This window comes from Falco cherrug, chromosome 11 (genome assembly GCF_023634085.1).
Source record: "Falco cherrug isolate bFalChe1 chromosome 11, bFalChe1.pri, whole genome shotgun sequence".
Classification (NCBI taxonomy): domain Eukaryota; kingdom Metazoa; phylum Chordata; class Aves; order Falconiformes; family Falconidae; genus Falco; species Falco cherrug.
The window spans coordinates 15344948-15367277 of record NC_073707.1 but is presented as its reverse complement, the minus strand read 5'-3'; the positions used below and the strand labels follow the sequence as shown (position 1 = coordinate 15367277).

General features: G+C 40.0%; 1 protein-coding gene and 1 long non-coding RNA gene across 8 annotated transcripts in view; one reads left to right on the top strand and one right to left on the bottom strand.

Annotated features, from left to right (window-relative positions):
* The window catches only part of LOC114017087 (uncharacterized), a 40752-nt gene extending 19863 nt beyond the window's left edge, over positions 1-20889 (bottom strand). For 5 of the 7 annotated variants that reach the window (XR_008734445.1, XR_008734438.1, XR_008734440.1 and 2 more), the window contains exons 1-7: positions 20798-20889; positions 12077-12156; positions 11777-11869; positions 10320-10383; positions 9036-10159; positions 8369-8468; positions 726-830 (exon numbers count right to left, since the gene is read on the bottom strand). This is a non-coding gene — a long non-coding RNA (uncharacterized LOC114017087). The remainder of the gene's footprint in view (positions 1-725; positions 831-8368; positions 8469-9035; positions 10160-10319; positions 10384-11776; positions 11870-12076; positions 12157-20797) is intronic. The other 2 variants (XR_008734443.1, XR_008734441.1) reach the window with 2 other exon arrangements.
* Positions 1-22330, top strand: part of COL4A4 (collagen type IV alpha 4 chain) — an 82407-nt gene that overhangs the window by 45835 nt on the left and 14242 nt on the right. Inside the window, exons 26-43 of the mRNA XM_014283623.3 lie at positions 458-523; positions 1658-1762; positions 2281-2499; positions 3411-3572; positions 4231-4401; positions 7570-7713; positions 8391-8498; positions 8768-8946; positions 10102-10165; positions 11785-11859; positions 12334-12441; positions 12773-12880; positions 16845-16916; positions 17715-17843; positions 19684-19791; positions 20803-20958; positions 21614-21712; positions 22004-22012. Of these exons, the coding sequence (XP_014139098.2) occupies positions 458-523; positions 1658-1762; positions 2281-2499; positions 3411-3572; positions 4231-4401; positions 7570-7713; positions 8391-8498; positions 8768-8946; positions 10102-10165; positions 11785-11859; positions 12334-12441; positions 12773-12880; positions 16845-16916; positions 17715-17843; positions 19684-19791; positions 20803-20958; positions 21614-21712; positions 22004-22012 (2082 nt within the window). The remainder of the gene's footprint in view (positions 1-457; positions 524-1657; positions 1763-2280; positions 2500-3410; positions 3573-4230; positions 4402-7569; positions 7714-8390; positions 8499-8767; positions 8947-10101; positions 10166-11784; positions 11860-12333; positions 12442-12772; positions 12881-16844; positions 16917-17714; positions 17844-19683; positions 19792-20802; positions 20959-21613; positions 21713-22003; positions 22013-22330) is intronic.

The following is a 22330-nucleotide window of genomic DNA, read 5'->3' as shown; positions in this document are numbered from 1 at the left end:
TTTGCTGAAGGAGTGGAATAATACAACTCTTACTTAAAGCTTGGTCCATTTTTTGGTTATAAAAAATCCCTACCAAAATGAAAAAAATCTACACTGATTGCAATTATCTAGGAACAAGAAATGTATATAGAATTGAGAAGAAAATACTCTTTCTTACAGAGGTTATTGTAAAGACAAATTTCTTCAACAAGTAAAAAAAACGTTTGTCTTTGAAGACTACAACTGTATTACGTTTAAATCATTACCAATATTGTATGCAAAATAAGTGTCAAGAAAAATATATTTTAAGATTGTTCAAACCTTCAAGTAATATAGAACTAACAATGTGCATAAACAGTCCTTTCTCTTTACCTTTGCACACCTAGTTAGTTAGTTCCACAGAAGGGTTACAGTAAATGCTGGGACTCCATTTATTCTAAAATCAAATAGGCCAGTTTCTTTCTCCCTCTTGCTTCAGGTGAGACTGTACGCATTATACCATACCCTGGAAATCCTGGTCCCCCGGGTTTTAAAGGAGTTCAAGGTATGTTTGCAGATGGGATAATTTTTGGTTTTAATTGAAATGGAATTTTAAGTTGCTAATTAAAAAAAGGATTAAAATAATTAAAATTATATATATTATAATACTAATTAAAATAAGAATCCTAAAAAGATGCACTAATCTAGTTTTTCAACAGATACATGTCTCAAAATGTAAAACTGCAAATATGCAGCAATATACTCACGTAACAGAATCAAAGGTCAGAAAGCTGGAGTTTGGATGATCAAAAGGTGTGCAGGCTGCCTCCGTAGAAATTATTCATTGAAGGTAGCTTGAAACTCTGTCCTGCCTCAATTAAAATACATGAGAGAGTCTGTAAAACATAGAGGTGGCTGGAGCTGGATAAGACCTAGAACATGTACATCTGGATACTGGGGAAAAAAAGGTGTCTGAGGCAAAGATACACTGCAAGACTGTAATTCTAAAACTATATTGCTCATGGCAAGATGCAATTGAGCCCAGGCGCCTGAATACTTATTACCATTACTTCAGCTTCTTCAATTTAATTTAAATTCTAATAACTTATCCAGGAACTAGCAAGATGTTGCTTGTGATCACCTCCAACACATTTGAAACACCCCAGAAAATCCTGATAAGAACCAATGGAGATACTGGTTTTTCAAGCTGTTTAATATGGTATTACACAGTCCCTGACATCAGTACTGTGGGAGGTAACTAAAATTTGTACAGACATGAAAGAACAGGGATTAGTGTATTGAGCTCATCTGCACCATTCCAGAAGCAGCACATAGCACAGAAGAATGTAAGAATGAGTTGACATCTGTCACTCACTAGGTGAATATTGTTGATGTCCTATAACGTTAAAATGTTATAGGAGATTTTAATTTTTTTCCTCTAATTTACCCTGGTGATTTGCCATCTGCTGTTTATGGATTAGGGAACAGGTCCATTTAGAAAACCAGCAGCCATGCATTTGGTTGTGACTTGGGTGGTGGCTCTTGCCCAAAATGTTCAAAGCAGATGAAATCCATTTGTCTTCAAAGTACATGAATTTGTATGGGATAAAGAAGCAATACTGTTCCCTTAGATCACACATTTTAGAGCTCTGTCTTTTGTCTGTTTCGGGTTTTTTACATATTTTATTTCTGTTCCCAGGACCAAAGGGTTTAAAAGGACTCCCCGGTCATCCTGGACTAAATGGCTTTGATGGGCCAAAAGGCTATAGAGGCAGGCCGGGAGCAGGAATCCCTGGGCCAGAAGGTGAATTGTGCTTTTCTTAATCCAGGAGACCTGCTGGTCAAAGTATAATGCATACCTGCAGGGTAAGGTAGTTACCATGGTAGATTAGAGTAGGAAGCACATTTCAACAAAAGCTACTAGAAGAGGAATCCTTACCAATTTCCCTTTCCTCCAGCATTACAGGTGCTGTAATAACCTAAGTCCAGAGAAGAAATAGTTTCTGAAAACTGAGAATAATTAGTATCATTTTAGCAAAGGGATTGAACTGGACAAGTGTGACAGTACACAAAGACATGCTCCAAAGAAAACCACTGTCATTTCCCACAGGAATAAGTACCTCCTTCAATCCTCACACATCATTAGCTGAAAATGAGAAACCTGAAATTTAATGTATGATATAATTTTTGTTTGCAAAGTGATAATTTAATTCTGGTTAAATTTATATTATAATATTCCACAGGGGTTGGGGGGGGGGGGGGGGGGGGCGTTGCAGAACTTCTGAATTATGCCCCATTTGAATTTTAAAAACATATTAACAGGCTTTCGAGGCACAGCTGGTGATCCTGGTGATGAAGGTGAAAGAGGATCTACAGTTGATGGTAAAAAAGGCCCTCCAGGTCCACCTGGCATAGATGGTCAGAAAGGTGTTCCAGGTGATACTACATACGGTCCTCCAGGAATCCCAGGCAACAGGGGACTGCCAGGACCCCCTGGTGAACAAGGAGCAAGGGGTGATCCAGGCGTTCCTGGGTTTCAAGGTATGAGCCAGTTTTTATGAAGCATTTTCATGTGTTCGAAGGAGAAAATCTGAGCAGAGTCAGTCCTGATTCAGATAAAACTTACTCTTTACCTGGATCCACAACGGTAACTGTGAGCCTATTTTTACAATTACATTTTTACAGTTAATGTTGATCAGCCACTGGGGAGATCTGTGCTGCAGGAAGGGAAGATGCCTTTACCCAGTCCCTGGAGTAACAGTCCAGCTTCTCATTCTTATTCCTGTTACTTGTTGCTAGTGGCCATCTGTGCTTAGAGCCTCCTGCTGTGTCACACAGATAGTCCCTGCCTCAGGTTGCTTACTCAAATCTGAAAAGACTGGCAAAAGGTGGGAGAACACTCGGGGAGAGCGGAGTGAATTTCTTTGCCTTGAGTTACACAACATAATCCTCAATATCTTGTGCACTACACTCCTCATTTCTGCAGGGAAGTTTTGCTGATTGCAGCAGATGTCTTCACAGTGCCACTTCCTTCCCACTTCATAGCAGATATTACTGTTTCCTTTTATAGATGTTCCTTTTGCCTGGCCCTAAGCAGACACACCCCCGCTTCTGGTCAGGGAACACCTATAGAACTGACCCCAGTGCTGTGTAGCTGGTGCAGGCCAGGGAGCTCCTTCCATTCTGCTCCTACACATCAGAAACTAGCTTTTTGTGCCATGCAGTCACCCTTGTGCATAGGCAAGAGTTGAATTCTTATTTGTTCCCTAAAGAATCTGCCCACAACAGCCAGTTATAAATTCCAGAAAAGCATCAGTTTTCATAATCTATGCAAAAACTAGAAGATAAGATATTACAATAACTGAACATGTAAATTTCAAAATTACAGTTAGGAACTCTAAGGGATTGTGAGTAATGGAAGTAAAACATTTTACAATGTGTTTTGTTTCCAGGACAACCTGGAACCCCGGGATTTCCAGGTGCCAAAGGTTTTAGAGGCCCAGAAGGTGATGTAGGAGCACCAGGCTGTCCAGGCTTCCCTGGTCCACCATGTGACACAAGCTTACCAGGGCCACCAGGATTCAGAGGTATCACAGGCCTGCCAGGACCTCAAGGTACACAACATCCATCAGGTTGCCTCACAGCTCTAAGCTTTGTGCATCTTTTCTAGCAGATTTAATCACATGACTTTTGTGGCTGGAAGGACATGTTTCCATAGGGGCTGCTCATTAGGGAGGGTGTACATTATGTTTTGCACATTTTCTTAAACTTAATGAATGCATGTCAGAGGTTTCCCAAGTTTCATTCCCTTCCCATAGTGTTCCTTAACTGGCCAAATCACAGTGTGTTCACTGTCAATAACAAAGGGAAGAGTTCTCTTATTCTGTTGTCCTGGGTAACTTAACTGTGCTCCTGCAATTACTGTGATACTTTTATCTTCCTTATTCTTAAATGGAAAGGTTATTTAGGGAGAGATAGGAGCCACATATATCAAAGGTATTTATGAATTAGTAGGGATTTTTTCACAGGGCACTTCTACTGATATGTGCCTCACCAAAGAAATACCAGAAAGGAAACATTCCAGGTGAAAAATCTAGGCAGACCCTAGATAATCAAGATTAGATCCAGCGTGGTAGCAAAGTTTTCAAGTTATTTTGCCATGTTTCATGATACTCAAATTTATACCAAAATCTATCATTTTATACTTTTTAGATATAATTGCTGAATCCTTTTCTTGCATTTACATACATAGATTAAGGTTCTTTTTCTCAGGTTTACCAGGCTTTAAAGGTCAGAGAGGAGACAGGGGCCTAGCTGGGCCACCTGGAATCAAAGGTCTCAAAGGTGCTCCTGGCTCACGAGGTCCCCCAGGTCATCCAGGCTCCAGAGGACTTCCAGGACTTCCAGGCAATAGAGGACCACCTGGTTTCCCAGGACAAACAGGTATGTCAAACATCCTGCAAACCACCCCATCTATAACTTCTCTTGTAGAGGGAGCAATTTCTACTGCTGTTAAGGCTGGGAAGTACTTTGCACCCTCCTCCCTTTCCAGCTTTGAGAATAACACCCTGCAGCAGGGTAGAGGCAGTAACAGTAGCATCCTTTGCTCTTTCTCTTACGATAAAAAACAAGGGATAGAAATAGTTTGATGCATCTTGGTGCATCCTGGTGCTTTAGCTGCTTTATAAAAATAACATATTTCCATGTATTACTTCCTGACTGCCTGTAATAGATTGTTGTTATAAGATGCTATAATAAGAACTATATACTTTTTATTATATCCAAACTATCTTCTTTACTAGTGCAGCCTGTGATTGTATGCTGATGAGCATTCGATTCTCACAGAAGTAAGGAGGGGGGTCAGCAGAACTGCTGCCTTGGACTTCTGGAGGGCAGGCTTTGGTGTGTTTAGGAGACTAGTTCACGGAGTCCCCTGGGAGGCAGTCCTGAAAGGCCAAGGAGTCCAGGAAGGCTGGACATTCTTCAAGAAGGAAATACTGAAGGTGCAGGAGTAGGCCATCCCCATGTGCTAAAAGATGAGCCAGTGGGGAAGACCACTGGCCTGGCTGAACAGAGAGCTTTGGCTAGAACTCAGGATAAAAAAAGAGAGTTTATGACTTTTGGAAGAAGTGGCAGGCAACTCAGGATGACTGCAAGGGTGTTGTGAGATTATGCAGGGAGAAAATTAGAAGAGCCAAAGCCCAGCTAGAACTTAACCTGGCTACTGGCATGAAAAACAATAAAAAATGTTTCTATACCATTATACATTTATATTATACTTATACATATGGTTATGGAATTATGATAGGAATTATGATATATACACATTATAATATAATAAGTATATCTACATTAGCAACAAAAGGAGGGCTAAGAAGAACCTCCATCCTTTACTGTATGCGGTGGGGAACAGTGACAGATTCTGCGGTTAATGGCTGAGGTACTTCATGGCTCCTTTGCCTCAGTCTTTACCAGTAACACCAGTTGTTGTCTGGGTTCCCAGCCCCCTGAGCTAGCAGTCAGGGATGGGGAGCAGAGTGAAGCCCCCATAACGCAAGGGGGAACGGTCAGCGACCTGCTACACCACTCAGACTTACACAGGTCTGTGGGGCCAGGCGGGATCCACCCGAGGGTACTGAGGGAGCTGGGGGAAGAGCTCACCGAGCCCTTTGGGTCATTTATCAGCAGTCCCGGCTAACCGGGGAGGCCCCAGAAGACAGGAGCTTTGACAATGTGATGCCTGTGCACAAGAGGGGCAGGAAGGAGGATCCGGGGAACGACAGGCCTGTCAGCCAGACCTGGGTGCCAGGGAAGACCATGGAGCAGATCATCCTGAGTGCGATCGCACGGCACGTGCAGGACAGCCAGGGGTCAGGCCCAGTCACACGGGTTTATGACAGGCCGGTCCTGCTTGACTAACCTGATCTCCTGCTATGACAAGGTGACCTGCCCAGTGAGTGAGGGTAGGGCTGTGGATATGTTGTCTGCCTCGACTCTAATAAAGCCTTTGGCACCATTTGCCACAGCATTCTCCTGGAGAAACTGGCTGCTCATGGCTTGGATGGAGCACACTGTTTGCTGGGTAGCCAGCCCAGAAAGTGGTGGTGAATGGAGTCGCATCCAGCTGGCGGCCGGTCACAAGTGGTGTTCCCCAGGGCTCAGTACTGGGGCCAGTTCTGTTTAATATCTTTATCAATGATCTGGATGAGGGGATTGAGTGCACCTGCACTAAGTTTGCAGACAACACCAAGTTGGCCAGGAATGTTGATCAGCTTGAGGGTAGGAAGGCTCTGCAGAGGGATCAAGATGGGCTGGATTGATGAGCCAAGGCCAGTTGTATGAGGTTCAACAAGAAATACTGGGTCCTGCACCTGGGTCACAACAGCCCCATGCAACGCTACAGGCTGGGGCACAGCAGCTGGAAACTGCCTGGTGGGAAAGGGCCTGGGGGTGCTGGTCGACAGCTGGCTGGGCATGAGCCAGCAGTGTGCCCCAGGAGGCCCAAGAGCATCCTGGCTTGTATCCAAAACAGTGTGGCCAGCAGGACCAGGGCAGTGATCATCCCCCTGTACTCAGCACCGGTGAGGCCGCACCTTGAATACTGTGCTCAGTTCTGGGCCCCTCACTACAAGACAGACATTAAGGTGCTGGAGCATGTCCAGAGAAGGGCAGCAAAGCTGGTGAAACGCCTGGAGCCCCAGCCTTGTGAGGAACAGCTGAGGGAACTGGGGCTGCTTAGACTGGAGAAAGGGAGGCTGGAGGCTTAGGGGAGACCTTATTGCTCTCTATAACTACATGACAGGAGGTTGTAGTGGGTAGGTGTCCATCTCTTCTCCCAAGTGAAAAATGATAGGACAAGAGGAAATGGCCTCAAGTTGTGCCAGGGGAGGTTTAGATTGGATATTAAGAAAGATTTCTTCACCAAAAGGTTACAAAGCATTGGAACAGGCTGCTCAGGGAAGTGTTGAGTCACCATCCCTGAAGGTATTTAAAAAACATGTGGATGTGGTGCTTAGGGACATGGCTTAGTGGTAGACTTGGCAGTGCTGGGTTAACGATTGATTTAATGATCTTAAAGGTCTTTTCTAACCTAAACAATTCTATGGTTCTATTTCATGATTCTCTGAATAAGTGGAGGAATGGCTTCACATTATTTTTAATACTTATAAAAAAATGTGACCTTAGTCCCAAATCTTCACTGGCTAATGGGCAAAACTTTTGAGTAACTATAACAAAATCTTGTTTTCCTTTGTCTGTCATCTGGGCAGTAGGAGCTGTAATTCCTAGTAGCCATATGCAAAATCTGGTAGTGTCTTAGGCTATGCGTTGTATTTAAGATGCGTTGGGGATAACTGCTTTAGCAGTAATTGTACCATAAACCTCCAGGGAGTAGCAGTAGGGAGGGGAAAGGTGTTTGCTTCGGAGCAATCTGGATTTAAGACAAGTTTGATCTTGGCATGAAGCCATGCTCCAACTATTGGTTCTCTAGGTTTGCTGATTTCCTAAGGACTCCTTCTAAGCTTCCTGCCTTTTGCTTTATACTCTTCCTTAGAATATGGCAGCAACAGCATAGCAGACTGAATGTGTAAATAAAGCATTTAATATTACCAGGAAGCAAAGGAATTCAAGGACCCCAAGGATTCCCAGGACTCCCAGGAACACAAGGCCCAATGGGAATCCCTGGTGTAAGAGGTGAAGAAGGAATAATGGGTCCAGCTGGGCCGAGTGGAGAATGCGGGGATATGGGAATAAAAGGTTTGTAAAAAGCTTCTTCACTCTGTAGTTATATTACTGCTTTTTTTTGCTACTGTATTAGGAATGTATTTACTACTACTTCTTGTTACAGGGATATATTCACTTACATTTTCAGACGTACTAAATACTAAATCCAGTTAGCTCAGTTATAAATGCATAATGAAAAATAACTAACGAAAAATTAATTCCACTCAGATCAATAGGTGCATTTACCACTAAATCAGAGTGAGATCACTTATTCAAACAAACTTTGAATTTTGTCCTGTACACATCTGAACCTTCAGATTTTTCAAGTTTTCTATCATATTATTTGTGTATTTCAACTTATATAAAACATATAGGAAATAATCTCTCTAAATATTACTACAGGAAGGGGATTAACCATCTCCAAGGTGCAATCACAGACAGTGCACTGTGTAGTGGACAATACAATTGCCATTTTTCATACTACAGACAAGCAGGGAATAATTCTGATTTAACACCACCTGGGTTACAGCTCAATTAACTAAAATGTAAGAGAAGGATAATAAATTCGGTTAGCAGTGAGCCTGTTGAAACAACCGAGAACTGCATTAGTATTTTAAGGCTTTCTCTGTTGTGAAAGTCTTCACTAAAATGAATTTTCAGAACATGTTACTCAAGAGAATTTACTTACATTCCACATGTTTGGTTCAAAGGTGAAAGAGGACCTCCAGGAGACAGTGGCTGCATTAACATCCGTCTTGAGAAAGGACAAAGGGGGGATCCAGGGTTTCCTGGTGAGAATGGATTTAGAGGTGAAAGAGGTAAGTTCATAAAATAAAGCCCTGCATACACACGCATTCATCTGATATAAATCACTGCTGTTTTTCACAGGTTTGGACTCGTAGCTGCAGTAATATCCAGCAACCTTATTGTGTTTATAGATTCTTCAACTAGCAGCCTACGTTCTTTGGACAATTACTAAGTCAATACACAAAGCACACAAAGTGTGAAAGCATAGACATATTCAAAATAAGTGTCAAGTAATGGCATGACTGTATTGGTCATTATCTTCTTCTGTAATTAACTTCAGGTGAAAAAGGCAATACTGGTTTCAGAGGCCACCCAGGACTTCCAGGGAAGAACGGTGTCCCAGGACTGCCGGGTGACCATGGTGACACTGGATTGATGGGGTTTCCAGGATCTCGGGGTTTCCCAGGACCAAAAGGCTTTAAAGGAATTACGGGTTTTCAAGGAGAACCAGGTGACCAGGTAAACAAAGTGGTAGTGAAATGTCCTGGACTTTGCAGTTATCTCCTGCCTCCAAGAAATACCATGAAGGGTACTTCTATTGTACTTACCCATTAGATATACCTCCTGAGAAGAGACTGTCAGTATACTAGAAAAAATAAATTCATGCAGCACTTCAATGTTTTGATTACACTCTAGAAGGAACTGTAGTCACAGTCAACAAGGGGCCTCTCCCCTCTCTCCTGACTGCATGTTGTGATTTCATTAAATTGCCATTTGGTGGAAGTCCAGGCTACACTGCTGTAATTAGAGGGCCAAAAATTGGATACACAATCAAGTCTTTAACACTATTCCTAAGAACAGATTGACAAATCACTTACTGCAGAGATCATAACATAGCAGCAGCACAAGTATGAAATTAATATATAACTGCTTCCTCCTACCTTGCTATGTGGAGCGGCCAAGCCAGTAGACAAGACCAACCAAATATTCTGTGCCCATACTGATAATTTGCACCAAACAGAACCCAGGCAGGCAGTATCGCTCAAGAACAAATATGCAAAACGACACATTTATCACATATGGATACAAGGTAAAATTTTTCACTGGATTGTATGCTAGACAGGTGGTGAGATTACATAAAGTATAATAAAGCACAGTTGGTTTTTTTGGTAAAGGAATATAGCTTGGCTTTTGTTATATTTCTTTGAAGATATAATCTGTGTTTTGCTGATTATAGGTAATTCAAAAGGAAAAATAGAGACATTTTTACATTTTTACTGTTACATCACAACGTATTTCTGGTTAATGTTTGTAGTAAATTTTGGGTAACATACAACAATATTTGGTACATTTTTATGGTACTTTTTAAATCAAATTACTCAAGCCATCTGTGGGGAATTTAAGCAGTTCAAGCCAAGAGTCAGCATAAACTATAAAGACACAAATCCAAAATGATAAGCAAGTCTAATCTACAGTTTCTTGGAAGTGTTAGTGGTCAGTGTTAGACGTGTAACAAAGACAGCATCCTTTTCTGTTGAGCTTAAGATACCGTTCGGTTATTCACAGTAGTTGCTGGTCTGTTCACCAATGTAAGAGAACCAAATGCTTGTATACCTCATTCATGCTACACATATCGTATGTCAAACATTTTTATTTTGTTTTTAAAAAAATTAGGGCGACGTTGGCTTACCAGGAATCCCTGGAAATCCAGGACTGACTGGCCCAAAAGGATCTAAGGGTAATAAATTTATATAGTCATGCTTTTGAAAAGAGCAATATTATTAGGATGTGTATGCTCTGATAGATGGAGAGTACTCACTAGAAAAAGGAAGACAGGACAGAAGTGAAAATAATTAAAAATATGAATGTAATTAGAAACAAGTCTGACTTACCTGAAGGCAAAATTTGCATTTCAGTATATTCTTTAACTGTTTGTTCCTTTTAAAGTAGGTCCTACTGATGTAGAAGATAAATTTGTGTCAAATTTCACAGAGTTTAATAATTCCATCAAACACATAAAGTCCACTCTTATGGGTCTGTAAAATTTGTTAAGTTAAATAAGAGAAAATGCAGGAATTTGTGGTGTTATGGTATGGTATTATACAGATATGTATGATCTTTTAAGTACTTCAACATGATTTATAATATCTTTTATATAACTTATTTTCCAGTGTTTTCCAGGTTATAATAATTGAATTCTTGGAACTTCCGATAGTGTAACAAATGAGACAGAGTTCATACCCATGCGTGCAAAAATATTCAGTTGAAAAGATAAAGTTCTGCATACTGTTTTCTGCTTAGGTAGAGATTACTCTGAAAAAAATATCTATAATATTTAGATTTTTAAAAGTGTTTCAGAGGCATACAAAGTGGTGTCATCCATCATATTTCAAATTCCCTTGGAGCAGGATTTCATTACTAATAAATAATGAAATTAAATCATTGCATGGAAAAAAGCATGAAGGGGACAGAAGAAATTCTTTTCTCAGTTACAGTTTCCATTTCTTCAAAAATTGAAGACCTTCTCATCTAAGAAACAGTCTCATGCAAAAAAAGCAAAGAAAAATACTCAATATAAAGAAAACATCATAAAATATATTGAAAACAAATTTACTGGAAAAGTTATCCTTAAAACTAAAGCAGGAAATAGCTAGTAAAGGTGGGGATTGCTATGGCAGGGGATTTCTAGCAACACTTGAACTTGATATTTCCTTTTGACTCTTCACAGCAAAAATCAGACAGCGTAGCTAGAGACAGCATGAATAAGTAGGAGAGGTCACATCTGTACAGACAACATAAGGCAAAATTGCTCAGAACTGATTCTGTGATAAACAGGAATTTCACCACAGACAGAAAGAAGGTGATAATGCTGGCTTTGAGTCCCCAGCTAGTCTCCATAAGTTCTTTATTGACTAAATAGACTCACGCTGTATTGATTTTGCACATCTTCACAGACCTGTGTAAGTTCTCTTTGTTTAAAAAGGCATTATAGGGTATTTATGCTGTATCTTTTACTTTCAGTATATGCTGTCAGTATTGGGAAAGTTCCCATAATTTGGGGGTTCAGTTTTGTTTTTTGGGGTTTGGTTTTGTGGTTTTTGTTGTTACAGAAAGTTTACATGAATGCTGTTAGGAATCATACTAGACACAAACTGAGTTAGTACTTCAGGACAAGCTGAGCTGGCAGATAATTTGCACGTGCTAAAGCATTTTTCATTCTGTGTTCTCTCAGTCTTTTTTATAGCTGTTAAAAAAATAATCTATGAATAAACTGTCTGATCTTACAAAATTGTCCACCTTTCGTTTTGTGGAATAAAGTGATACTTCTATGAAATGAAAGTCATTGTACCTCAACAGGCAAGAGAGGTGACCCAACTCCTCTGCTTGGTACACGTGGTCGAAAAGGGCCTCCTGGAGATCCCGGATTACCAGGTACATCTGTCTGATCAAATTAAAAATTGGAGTTAAGAACTTATTTTCTCTAAGTTTTGTTAGCGGAGGGGGAGGTTTGGTTCCTGTGCTTATCGAATGGTATTTTCTACAGTTACAAACCTAGGGATTAGAGAGGCATCACAACGTGCAATATGGCTAGCGTGAACGTAAGAGGTAGAGCCTCCTGTTGTCTAGTACAGAACATGCCAATACTCACCAGAATGAAACCTGGCTTGGCTGTATCTTGCTGGCCTTTCTGCTTTCAGGTATCACCAGAGAGATCAGTATAATTCACTGCTGACAAAGAGATGCAAGGATGTTAAGTATTTTAATAGAACTCTTTTTCTAGCCAGGAAGCCTCTTACTGAACTTTTCTATTTTAAAACTTACCATGAGAAGAAGAATAAGCAACTTTAAACAAATAAATGCTGGGTATTTTTCTTCTTTTTTTTTTTTTCTTTTTTTCTTCTTAAGGACCCTGTGGATACCCAGGAGAGAAGGGTTCACCAGGTATCCAAGGACAACCTGGAAAACCAGGATCCAAGGGTGACCCTGGATACCCAGGAACACCTGGATTTCCAGGTAATGCCAAAGTGTAAAAAATAGTGCCATGTAACAGCCCAAAAGAAATATGGAACAGGAAAATGTTGCTGAGGAGGCACCTCTGTGGAAGAGGCTAGAGAAATCAGAGATCATATGAAGGCATGTGTGGGAAGCTATATCAGTATGTATAGACAGCAGCAAGATTCTGCTCAGAGTCTCAGAGAGCAAGATCCTTCAGTTCCTTACATATGCCCATACACTTTCAGGTACCTCTGATTAACAGAGTGTGCTGCATAGCATGAAAAAACCCAATCAACCGTTTAATAGCTCTGCATATTCACAGATTTTTTATTTTTTTTTCCACTCTCAGGAGCTACAGGTTCTCAGGGACTGCCAGGAGAACCTGGAGAAAAAGGGAAACATGGAATTGTGGGACCTCCGGGATTGCATGGATTAGCTGGATCCCAAGGCAGAAAAGGTAAACAGTATACAGTGCAGTTCTACTGGTAACGTAACAGAGCCAGACATAAAAGCCCTTTTAGTTGGGAAAATGGAAAAGGCCTAACTGTGAGCATGATTTTGCTTCTGTATTCTCTTAAACTACTAGAAGCATTAAGCCAGTTCCCGTTATCTTTGAAAAGTAACATAAATGCTACCTCAGAAAATAGGTCTACAATCTAAAATGAGTAGTAAAGGCGGCAGAAACAGATTCTTGCTCAGCTGATGTAACTGATAGCAGAAGTTAAGGAAAGGAAAAGGAGTTTGCAGTAATTCAGATATTTCACTTTCACTTCAATTAGGCTGTGTTCTACCTTTTCACCATGGAGCGCCACTGTTACTCTACGAAACCAGCAGACTGCTGTGGACAGTTCTGGCTTACAAATTTGTTTTAATTGTGATAAGATAACTTGGGTTGGTTTTTGTTGGTGGTTTTGTTGTTGTTTTGTTTTCTCCAAAACCTGATTTTTGGTGGATTTAATGTAAAAATGTTTTCTCCAAATCTAATTTACACTTCTCACAGTGATATGCTTAGATTGAACAGCGTTTATCTATACAGTTGGTTGTGTTGGAGAACATTATTAACTTTTAATATACTCAGACTGATATATTGAAATTATAAGTTACATTAATACTTCATAAAGAAAGATAATCAAAGATTTACTTTGTATTCTCTCTGTTATAGTGCACATCATAACCAGTTCCTGGACAGGAAGAATATTAGTGACCCATATACAGAAATCACAGTAAAGTAACACTCGGGGTTATGATAAATAGTTAGAGAGGACAATAGATTCACTTTTTCAAATTCAACTTAAGGAAAAATTGAGAAGGTTTTTTATAAACTGAAAAATTAAATGATACCATTTAGAATTACTTGCAGTAAAGTAAGTGGTGCTCATTTAAAGTGTCGAGACTGATTCTTTGCTGGTGCATAATCTGCAAGAGAACATCTATTTGTTGCAAACAATATTTGCTGTAACAAAAGCAAAGATCTGCAGTGACAGGGATGTTTAAATTGAGAGGGGTCCACAAATAAAAAAAAAGAGCCTTCTTTTGCTGAAAACTTCTTAGTAGAAGATAGACTTTTTCTTTCTTGTCATAAGTGGTAAGACACTTCTATATTGTACAGAAGTTATCCCAAGTCCTGCACAGGAAACGTAACAAATTAACACACATGCTGTAGAGGGAAAAGTGCAGTTACAAATTTACAAATTGCAATTCCTTAGGGAACAAGTTGCTTGCTAAGCCTTAGAATTCTATATATTGCCAGCATAGCTGAAAAGAAGGTCAACACCTTTGAAATCGTACCCAGTAATGAAAGCTTAATGGAATTTGTATTTCTGTTCAACTGGAGAATATAGATCTTAACACTATTTTCAATAAATATTTTTGCTAGCATAAGAAGTGAAATGGTTAATTGGCTGTTCATACCTAAGTACATGGCCTTGTTAGACTAATTGCTTCTCCTTTACATTGTGTCTTGTGCCTGAAGAACCTTTAGATTAAATAAAAATACAGTTTCACAGCATCTACCAAAGCATAATCACATTTTCTTTATTACAGAGAGAGTTTTACTAGTTAAGGGCTTAGCCTGGCAAGCCTTACTTGTGTGAGTAATCCTTGATGAAGCAAGTAATATTAAGAACATCAGCAGAATTACTTGTGTGAGTAGAAGCTGAACTGGACTGTAAAATACAGAAACAGTGGTTCATGCATAGGTCAGCCAATTCAGCTGTACCTAGAAATATGGGACTATAGCAATCCAAAAATCTAGAATTACAAGTGCTGATATTATAATGGATTGTTGGCAAATGTGTCAGAAATTCCCTGGAAAGCAAGGAAACCAAGCCATCAGTCTTGCCCGAATGAGCTAAAGATCAAAAAAGTTTTATATGGTAACCTGGCTGCCAAAATTAGTTAGGAGTTCATAAGCATTTTAAAATATTAGTCAGATTTCCCAAACTGGCATGCGACTCTTACATAAATTTGAAAATGGGAACATGCCCAAAGCACAAGCAGGCTACAGAAAGCAGGAGTGGAACTTAGAATGTCATGAGAAGTTAAAAAGCAGTTAATTAAGGGCATAGAAAATACTACAGGTTGGATTACGAGTATCCCATATTATAAAGGGGATTACACAGAGTATATTAATGATGTCTTGCAGGTTTTCAAACAATCTTTCGGATTTAAAATTTTTCCAGACCTCTTTGCTACAGGCTGGATTTCCCCCATCCCCCTTTCTTTTCCTTCCTTTGTTAATTTTTAACTAAAATAATTGAACAGTTTCTGAGAACAAAGCTATGGGATTATTATTTTTTGTGTGTCTGTTAAAGAACTCCAGTGCCCTTTTATTTTTCTTTCCTTTCTCATATGACCCATCATTGTAGTAGGGACCTTTACATTTGGCAGGTGATGCAGTTAACGAAGGATTTGTGTTGCTGTTCCTACAGCAAATCTGCTGTAGGATTCCTGCCAAAATCTGACCAGTTTATAAACTTTAAAAATATATATCCATTCATATGTGCTTACGTATAGCAATAAACTCTCCCATGATTCATGCTGTGGATATACAGCAGATTTGCATGCTGCAGGATATGCTGGGATCAAGTACAGGAACTGAAAGAGAGAACCTGTATCACCTATGCCAGGAAGTAGCTAGCCAGGGAGGAGAGAGACAGAAAGATAATTCAGACATGTGGAAAAAAACCACTGCAACTGGACTGGGAATCCTACATGGCAGGGAGAGGAACTGGTGTGGAGGGAAATTAGGCAGGGATAAACAGCAAAGATGGAAAAGAGACAGGAATAGGCACTGACAGTATTGTTCAACTTCTGGATGATCAGTGTCTGCTCTAACCTGTCCTCCTGTGGAGCAAGAAGCATCCCAAGTCTATTCCTCTCTCTGAAAACTCTTAACCTGTTACCAAATGACCCATCAGTTTTGCCAGATCTGTTCCTATCACCAGGTGATAGGCTGCCATCTGGATTTAGTAGGTGTATGTCTTCATGTTTGATACTTTATCTATACAATTTAGGAAACTATAAAAATGCTAGTGATGTGGAGACACTTTTACCTTCCACTGCAAACAAAAACACAATCTCAGATCAGGTCAATTAAAAAAACCAAAACAAACAGATAATAGATGGCATTTTTGTTTTAGCAATTTTCAAAAAGAGCCCAAATTATAAAGCAAAAGTTACGTCTGACTACCACAAACATTCAAGCTGTGATCTGGTCATCTAGTGAACATCACTAGTGACAAAACTGCTCTATACTATCACAAGTCAACATAGGTCTTAATTAGATTTTTTTTTCTCCAAAGGCTTTGTGCTGTTGAGTTTAAAGAATTTCTGTAATAGCGTGATGTAAAAAAGCATAGTTTTCTGTGGGAAATCTACCGGACCAGGGAAAAGCAGCCAGGTGAAAACTTAGCATCTTTCTAGTGCAGCTAGATTAGATTGCACCTACATCTGGAAAAGAAGCTGTAAAGAAGTTCCAGCTTTACAGTTATTTTGGGTAGTGTCTGCATCCAAGTCACTTGGTCATGTAGTGATAACACAGCTAACTTTGGACTAGTTAATTGCACGTAGCAGTAGTAGTCTAACCACAGACACAAGGTTTGCTATAGAGAAAATTAGCCCATAGTAGGCTTCCTGCTGCTAGCTGCAGTATAGAAACGTCTAAAGGATTAAAAGGTATGTTTTCTGATTTCTTTGATGTGAAACTGTATTTTGATTGCTATTTTCAGATTTATGACAGTTTCCTTTCCAAAAATACTGCACTTAGGTGTAATGATCTTGTCTTCAGTTACCAATAAGAATCAAATTCAGCAAATACCCTGTCTTGATCCAGAATGTGTTGTCAGAAAAAAGGGCATAATTTTTAATTGTAACTTTAAAGGATTATTATGGCACCTAGTCATGCCTGTAATACTTCTCAGGTCTTCCTGGACTGCCTGGACTGGATGGCTTGGATGGACTAAAAGGTCAAAAAGGTTCTGCAGGAGCTCCAGGTAAAGAAGGAAAACAACTATGTGAAACAAAAAATCTCTTAAACGACTGAATATGCAAGGAACGATGCACATTATTTTGGTACTTGCCTTGCCCAGAAGATATCATCAAGGCTCAGACTAAAGTTTCAAACAGAATCTCAAGTATGCGTAATGACGCACCTGCAGTTATTTGTGGGGAAAACTTTAAAAGTTCCATTACTCATAAAGTTTTTTGGAACCTTTCAAGGCTGTTTATAAAATGAAAATATTCAGTGCATATGATTCAAAGGAGAGCCAAGTCTCCAGGTTTTTTTTTTAATAAGTAAAAGATAAACCTAAAAAAATTAAAAGGAGACTTATGAAATCCCAGCCCCATTAAAGTCCATGGGTGGGAGTTGTGCCACAAACTTAAGAGGAACCTGCATTTCACTCACGCTGGTCTATTTGAAACTTTCACAAGGTGCTTTTGAAGCAATATTAAGAAACAGTGCTCACCATTTATCTAGAGATTACAAATATATGTCAACAGAAAATTAGATTAGGACAATGCAATCAGTTTACATTTCGAGTTACAGACAACAATGACACCATATAAAATAACCCCTAAAGAGGAGCATTAAGGCAAAGAAATTACTTTCTTTGAAAGAAATGAATTAGGGCCAGATTCAACAAAACACTATCCAGCTTCCAAGAGAGAACCAGAAAAATATCACTAGGCAATCCTTGCAAGGGGGAACATCTGCAGCTGGTATTTCTATTCTGCACATCTGTGTTTGTACTCACTGTAAGCTTTATGTACATAACTGTTCTCCTATAAAGGTCAAAGTGAAACAGGGCCCCCAGGATACCCAGGAGAACTTGGACCAAAAGGAGACAGAGGTGAACCTGGATGGCCTGGTATTTCTATTCCAGGCCCCCCTGGAGAAAGAGGATTCCCAGGATTCCCAGGTAAGAAAAGGTTTTCTCCTTAGCGGTGCCCTGCAGAGCTGAAATGAAGTTCATACAGGCTCTTCCTCTGGTTAGTATGAACATTAATACATGCCCAGAAGATTCCCTCCCTGAAAACATTTCTGTTGCAATAACATGCTGATGTTTCCTGAGTAGATACAGAAACACCGGTATTTCTTATTACATTCCAGGAGAGCAAAGGATGAGAATAGAAAATGATGGACTTGGACAGACTTAGAGAATTGCTAGGTGTTGTCGTCTCTTGGGAAGAAATTCCTGAAGAAAAAGAGTGCAGGAGATCTAGTAGTCACAGAAATATAGTAAATCTCTCTCAACTGTTCTGATGTAAATGAACAATGGAACTGTATCACAAGATTGCTATGGTTACTTAAGAGCCTTGGTGATGTAGGAATTGCACAGAAATAGGAAAGAGCAAGTGTTTGAGGAAGGGCCACTAAGGTTAAGAGATTGGAGCATCTGTCGTATGAGGAGAGGCTGAGGGAGTGGGAATTGCTCAGCCTCCAGAAGAGAAAGCTCAAGGCAGGTTTTATCAATGTGTATACATACTTGATGGGAGGGACATGGCGACAGATTCTTCATAATAGTATCCAGTGACAGGACAAGAGGCAGTGGCACAAACTGACATACAAGAAATTCTATGGAAACATAAGGAAAAGTGTTGGTTTTCCTATAAAGGTAATTGGACATGGGAACAGATTGCCCAGAGAAGTTGTACAGTGTCCATCCTTGGAGATACTTAAAACCCAGCTGGACAGAGTCCTAGGCAACCTGCTCTAGCTGACTCTGCTTTGAGGAGGGGGTTGGACTAGAAAGTCTCCAGAGGCCACCCAAGCCTCAGCAGTTCTGTGATTAGAGGTGACATTAGCTTTACTCTACCAAACCTTGCCACAGTGTCACATAAACACACAGAAGAAAAATAGTGGAGATGAGTTCTTGTGAGGTGAATTATTCTAAGATGAAGACATGGTCATTTTTTTCTCAATTCAGTTACTAGTTCATGAACTGGGAGAGTCAACAGAATGGTGCTGTTGAGGAAAAAAAGAGAAAAAGTTTCATTTGAAGGTGTATTAACACTGCTTGCCATAGGATGAGCAAGGCCTCTCATGGTACAGTGTGTCCAGCTTTGACAAATTAGGGAAAACTCACTACAGAGTAAATGGAAGGATGGGGTCAAAAACAAGACTAAAGAAACTAGATGGGTTTTTTTGTAGAAAAGAGAAGGCGACAGATTGCAACACACTTGCTAACCAGCTGCGACTACCCCAAAGTGTCTTGCAGAGGATGGTAACCTGTAACTCCTCTGTAACTCCTGCCTCTCACATCTATGGGCACCAATGTCTTCTTTAGCAAAACTCCAGATTACAAATGAGGAGAAAAATACATTTAAGTCTAGTAAATTCATCTTGTTCACTGAGATTTTCAGGAAATGGCTGAACTCAATTTTTCTGGGAACAATCTTATCCTGTCCCAGGCAGAACGATTTCATAGTCCGCACTCATCTTACATTTTTACCATTTCTCATGTCGTTAGAATTCAAGAGAAGGTAGCTATCTGTGGCGATATCCAAATGTGTGATGATTCATTCTTTAGTTTAAGTTGGTTTTATGGAAAGAATGAAAAATTTTTAAAACATAATAAATATTTTCACTTTGACAAGATGTCTTCAGTAGGCTAATCACTGGTTTGTTCAGTATACAAGTGAGAGCAGACGTTACACCTCCATGACTTCACATGGCAGCATTCTTTTACTTAGTAATTTATTTCTGTAATCTAAAAAACAAGCTTTTTTTTATTATTTTTTTTAAATGTGATGCCTTAGGTAGAAGAGGACCTGCTGGACCCACTGGACCTATGGGAAGATCTCCTGATAGTGCTTCTCCTGGTCCTCCAGGTGATCAAGGACCACCTGGTTTAGATGGCATCAGAGGTATTAAAACCAAATATCAAATATATCAAATTTGGTCATGTAAAAATCCCTGAGGCTGCTAGGAGTCACTGGGTTACTGTCTGTGGAACAACATATAAAAGCGTATAAGGAACAAAGAAACTAATCAACACCTCAGTGAATACGCAGAGAAGTGAATGCCAGATTGATCATGAGAGCAAGGATAAAATGCAGCTCTTCATATTCAGCTTTCTGGCCTATATAGTAATTCTGTACAAGTACTGCTGCTACAAGACATCTCAGTTTCCACCAAAGCAAACAGAAATTAGATTACTGGCCTCTTTTCCTAGCAAGAAGGATAAAACACATGGTCCAGAAGCCCACTGTTGTTGGTAAACCCACAAAAACCTTTCCAATCTAAATTTAGCTGGGAAAGCTGAAGCTGGCAACTCTTTTGTAAGCATTTATGTAGTCCTCACTGGATGCGATTCTGTGCAAACCTGATCTAGGAGAACCTGCTTTAGCAGAGGGTTGGACTAGATGATCTCCAAAGGTCCCTTACCACCCTGACCATTCTGTGATTCTGTTACAAGCAGGGGGGTTCCCAAGGGATCTAGTCAATTCCTATGGATTCTGGTCCTCAAATGGAGCTCTTTCCAGTTGTTCTGACCCCTTACATTATTATCTGAACCCTTCCTTACCCAGTCCACAAAGACTTACTTCCTGTTGGGAAATGGGATGAAGGCTGGAAGGCTAACCGACACTGTGATAGATACAGAGAATCTGTCTCAATGCACGTAACATTAACTTGCCGCTTTTTGCTTGCACAGAATCTACATAGTTTTGGGAGCTATTCCTATTGTTGTCTTCTTTACAGTGCCTTGGACAAAGGCTAATATTTCCAAAAACACACAAGGGCTGTCCTCTGTGCCAGGATAGAAAAAAAAAAAACCCACCACAAAAAAACAGAAAGCAAAGAAACAAATGGAACATGGCTATTTTTAGATGTTTATGCTTCATTCATGTATTAAGAATTAAGTTCTTTTACCATAGGTCAGCCTGGAAATCCTGGTCCTCCTGGAGAGACGATCTTTGTGCGAGGAGATCCAGGTGATATCGGTATTCGAGGAGCACCAGGTAATCCCGGACAGCGAGGGCAACAAGGAGCCAGAGGTCTTCCAGGGAACCAAGGAAGAGGAGGCACAAAGGGTAAGATCTGAGACGTTTTTAACTAGCATGTGCACTTATGCCCAGCCCTGTGCAGCTGAGCCTTGTGCACTGGGGATTCCAACAAAGACTGAGCCAGACAGAAGGGGTAGGCTGGACATTTCGTAGCTCTGCCCTGTTACCTACAGATAAGATAGGGTTGGGGTAGAAGGTCAGCATAGAGACAGATTCACATGTACTGCTTCCAATAACTTGTTGGAAGACTCCCCTACCAACCTGAGAATCAGGCAGTAAAACTTCGGAGTGTGCCAGATAAAGGAAACATTGACCTCTCTGCAGAGCTCGAAGATGCAGGTGTGTTTGAACTAACACAGTCTCACAACTGCCCCATGTCAATAGCTTTGGGCTTTCAACCGATTCTTTAGTTTGAAAACAGGGATCTAGATACTCTTGCTTCTTCCACACATGTAGAGAAGTCCTATCTACATCAATCTCTTCCAATCTACGAAAAGAGAAGTCATACATTTTAATTCAGATCAAGATCAGGGATAAAAATGTGCATTTCTTTCTGGGAGACAGGAGTTGAGCTGTCCCAAGCATTTTTTTTGTTCCTTAAGCAGCCAGATTTCATCTTATTTATGTGTTCACCTTCTCAGAATGCAACCATGTGTAACTGCACAATTGTTTTTTTTTCGAGGTCCTATGGGAATCCGTGGCCCTCAGGGTCCACCTGGTGCTACAGGACAACCAGGAGACCAAGGTTTTCAAGGAAAACCTGGTCCCAGAGGTCCCACAGGTACTTACAAACCTCTTGCTCTTGTCACTCAATTGTAACCATGACCTTTCTATTCACATATAATCTAACTAATGTTTACCTGCATACAATTTAAACTATCTCAGAAAAAAAAAATTGATTTCTCATTTGAGTTGTGAAAAAATTTCTGAACTATGTATTTGTTTCTAATGTCACCTCCTGTAAGTGATTTCAGTTTTCATTGCATTCTTTACTCCAATTTACACGCCTGAAACTTGTTTCCACCTGTACCACAATGGCTGCAATCTGCTTTCCACTTCTCCAACCCTTCAGGTTTCATAGGTAAGTTAATGACTATTGATTGTCATTCTTTTCATGTGGGCTTCCTTCTGTATAGGTACATTCTGCTCTTACTAGAGGTATTCTTGGTTTGGCTGTTGGGAATAGTAGATGCTGCTACAACAGCATAGTTCTGATAGATTTTGCATATAAATAGGTACCACTTCCAAGCAGACCAATAGCATGATAATGCTACATTGAGAAGTCTCATGCTATGATGTCAGTTAGACTTGTAAACCACATCTGTTTCAAATTATCATTTTGTTTTTTGGTTGTCACACAAGATGCTTTCTAACCAAAAACTTAGCAAAAGCTTGCATG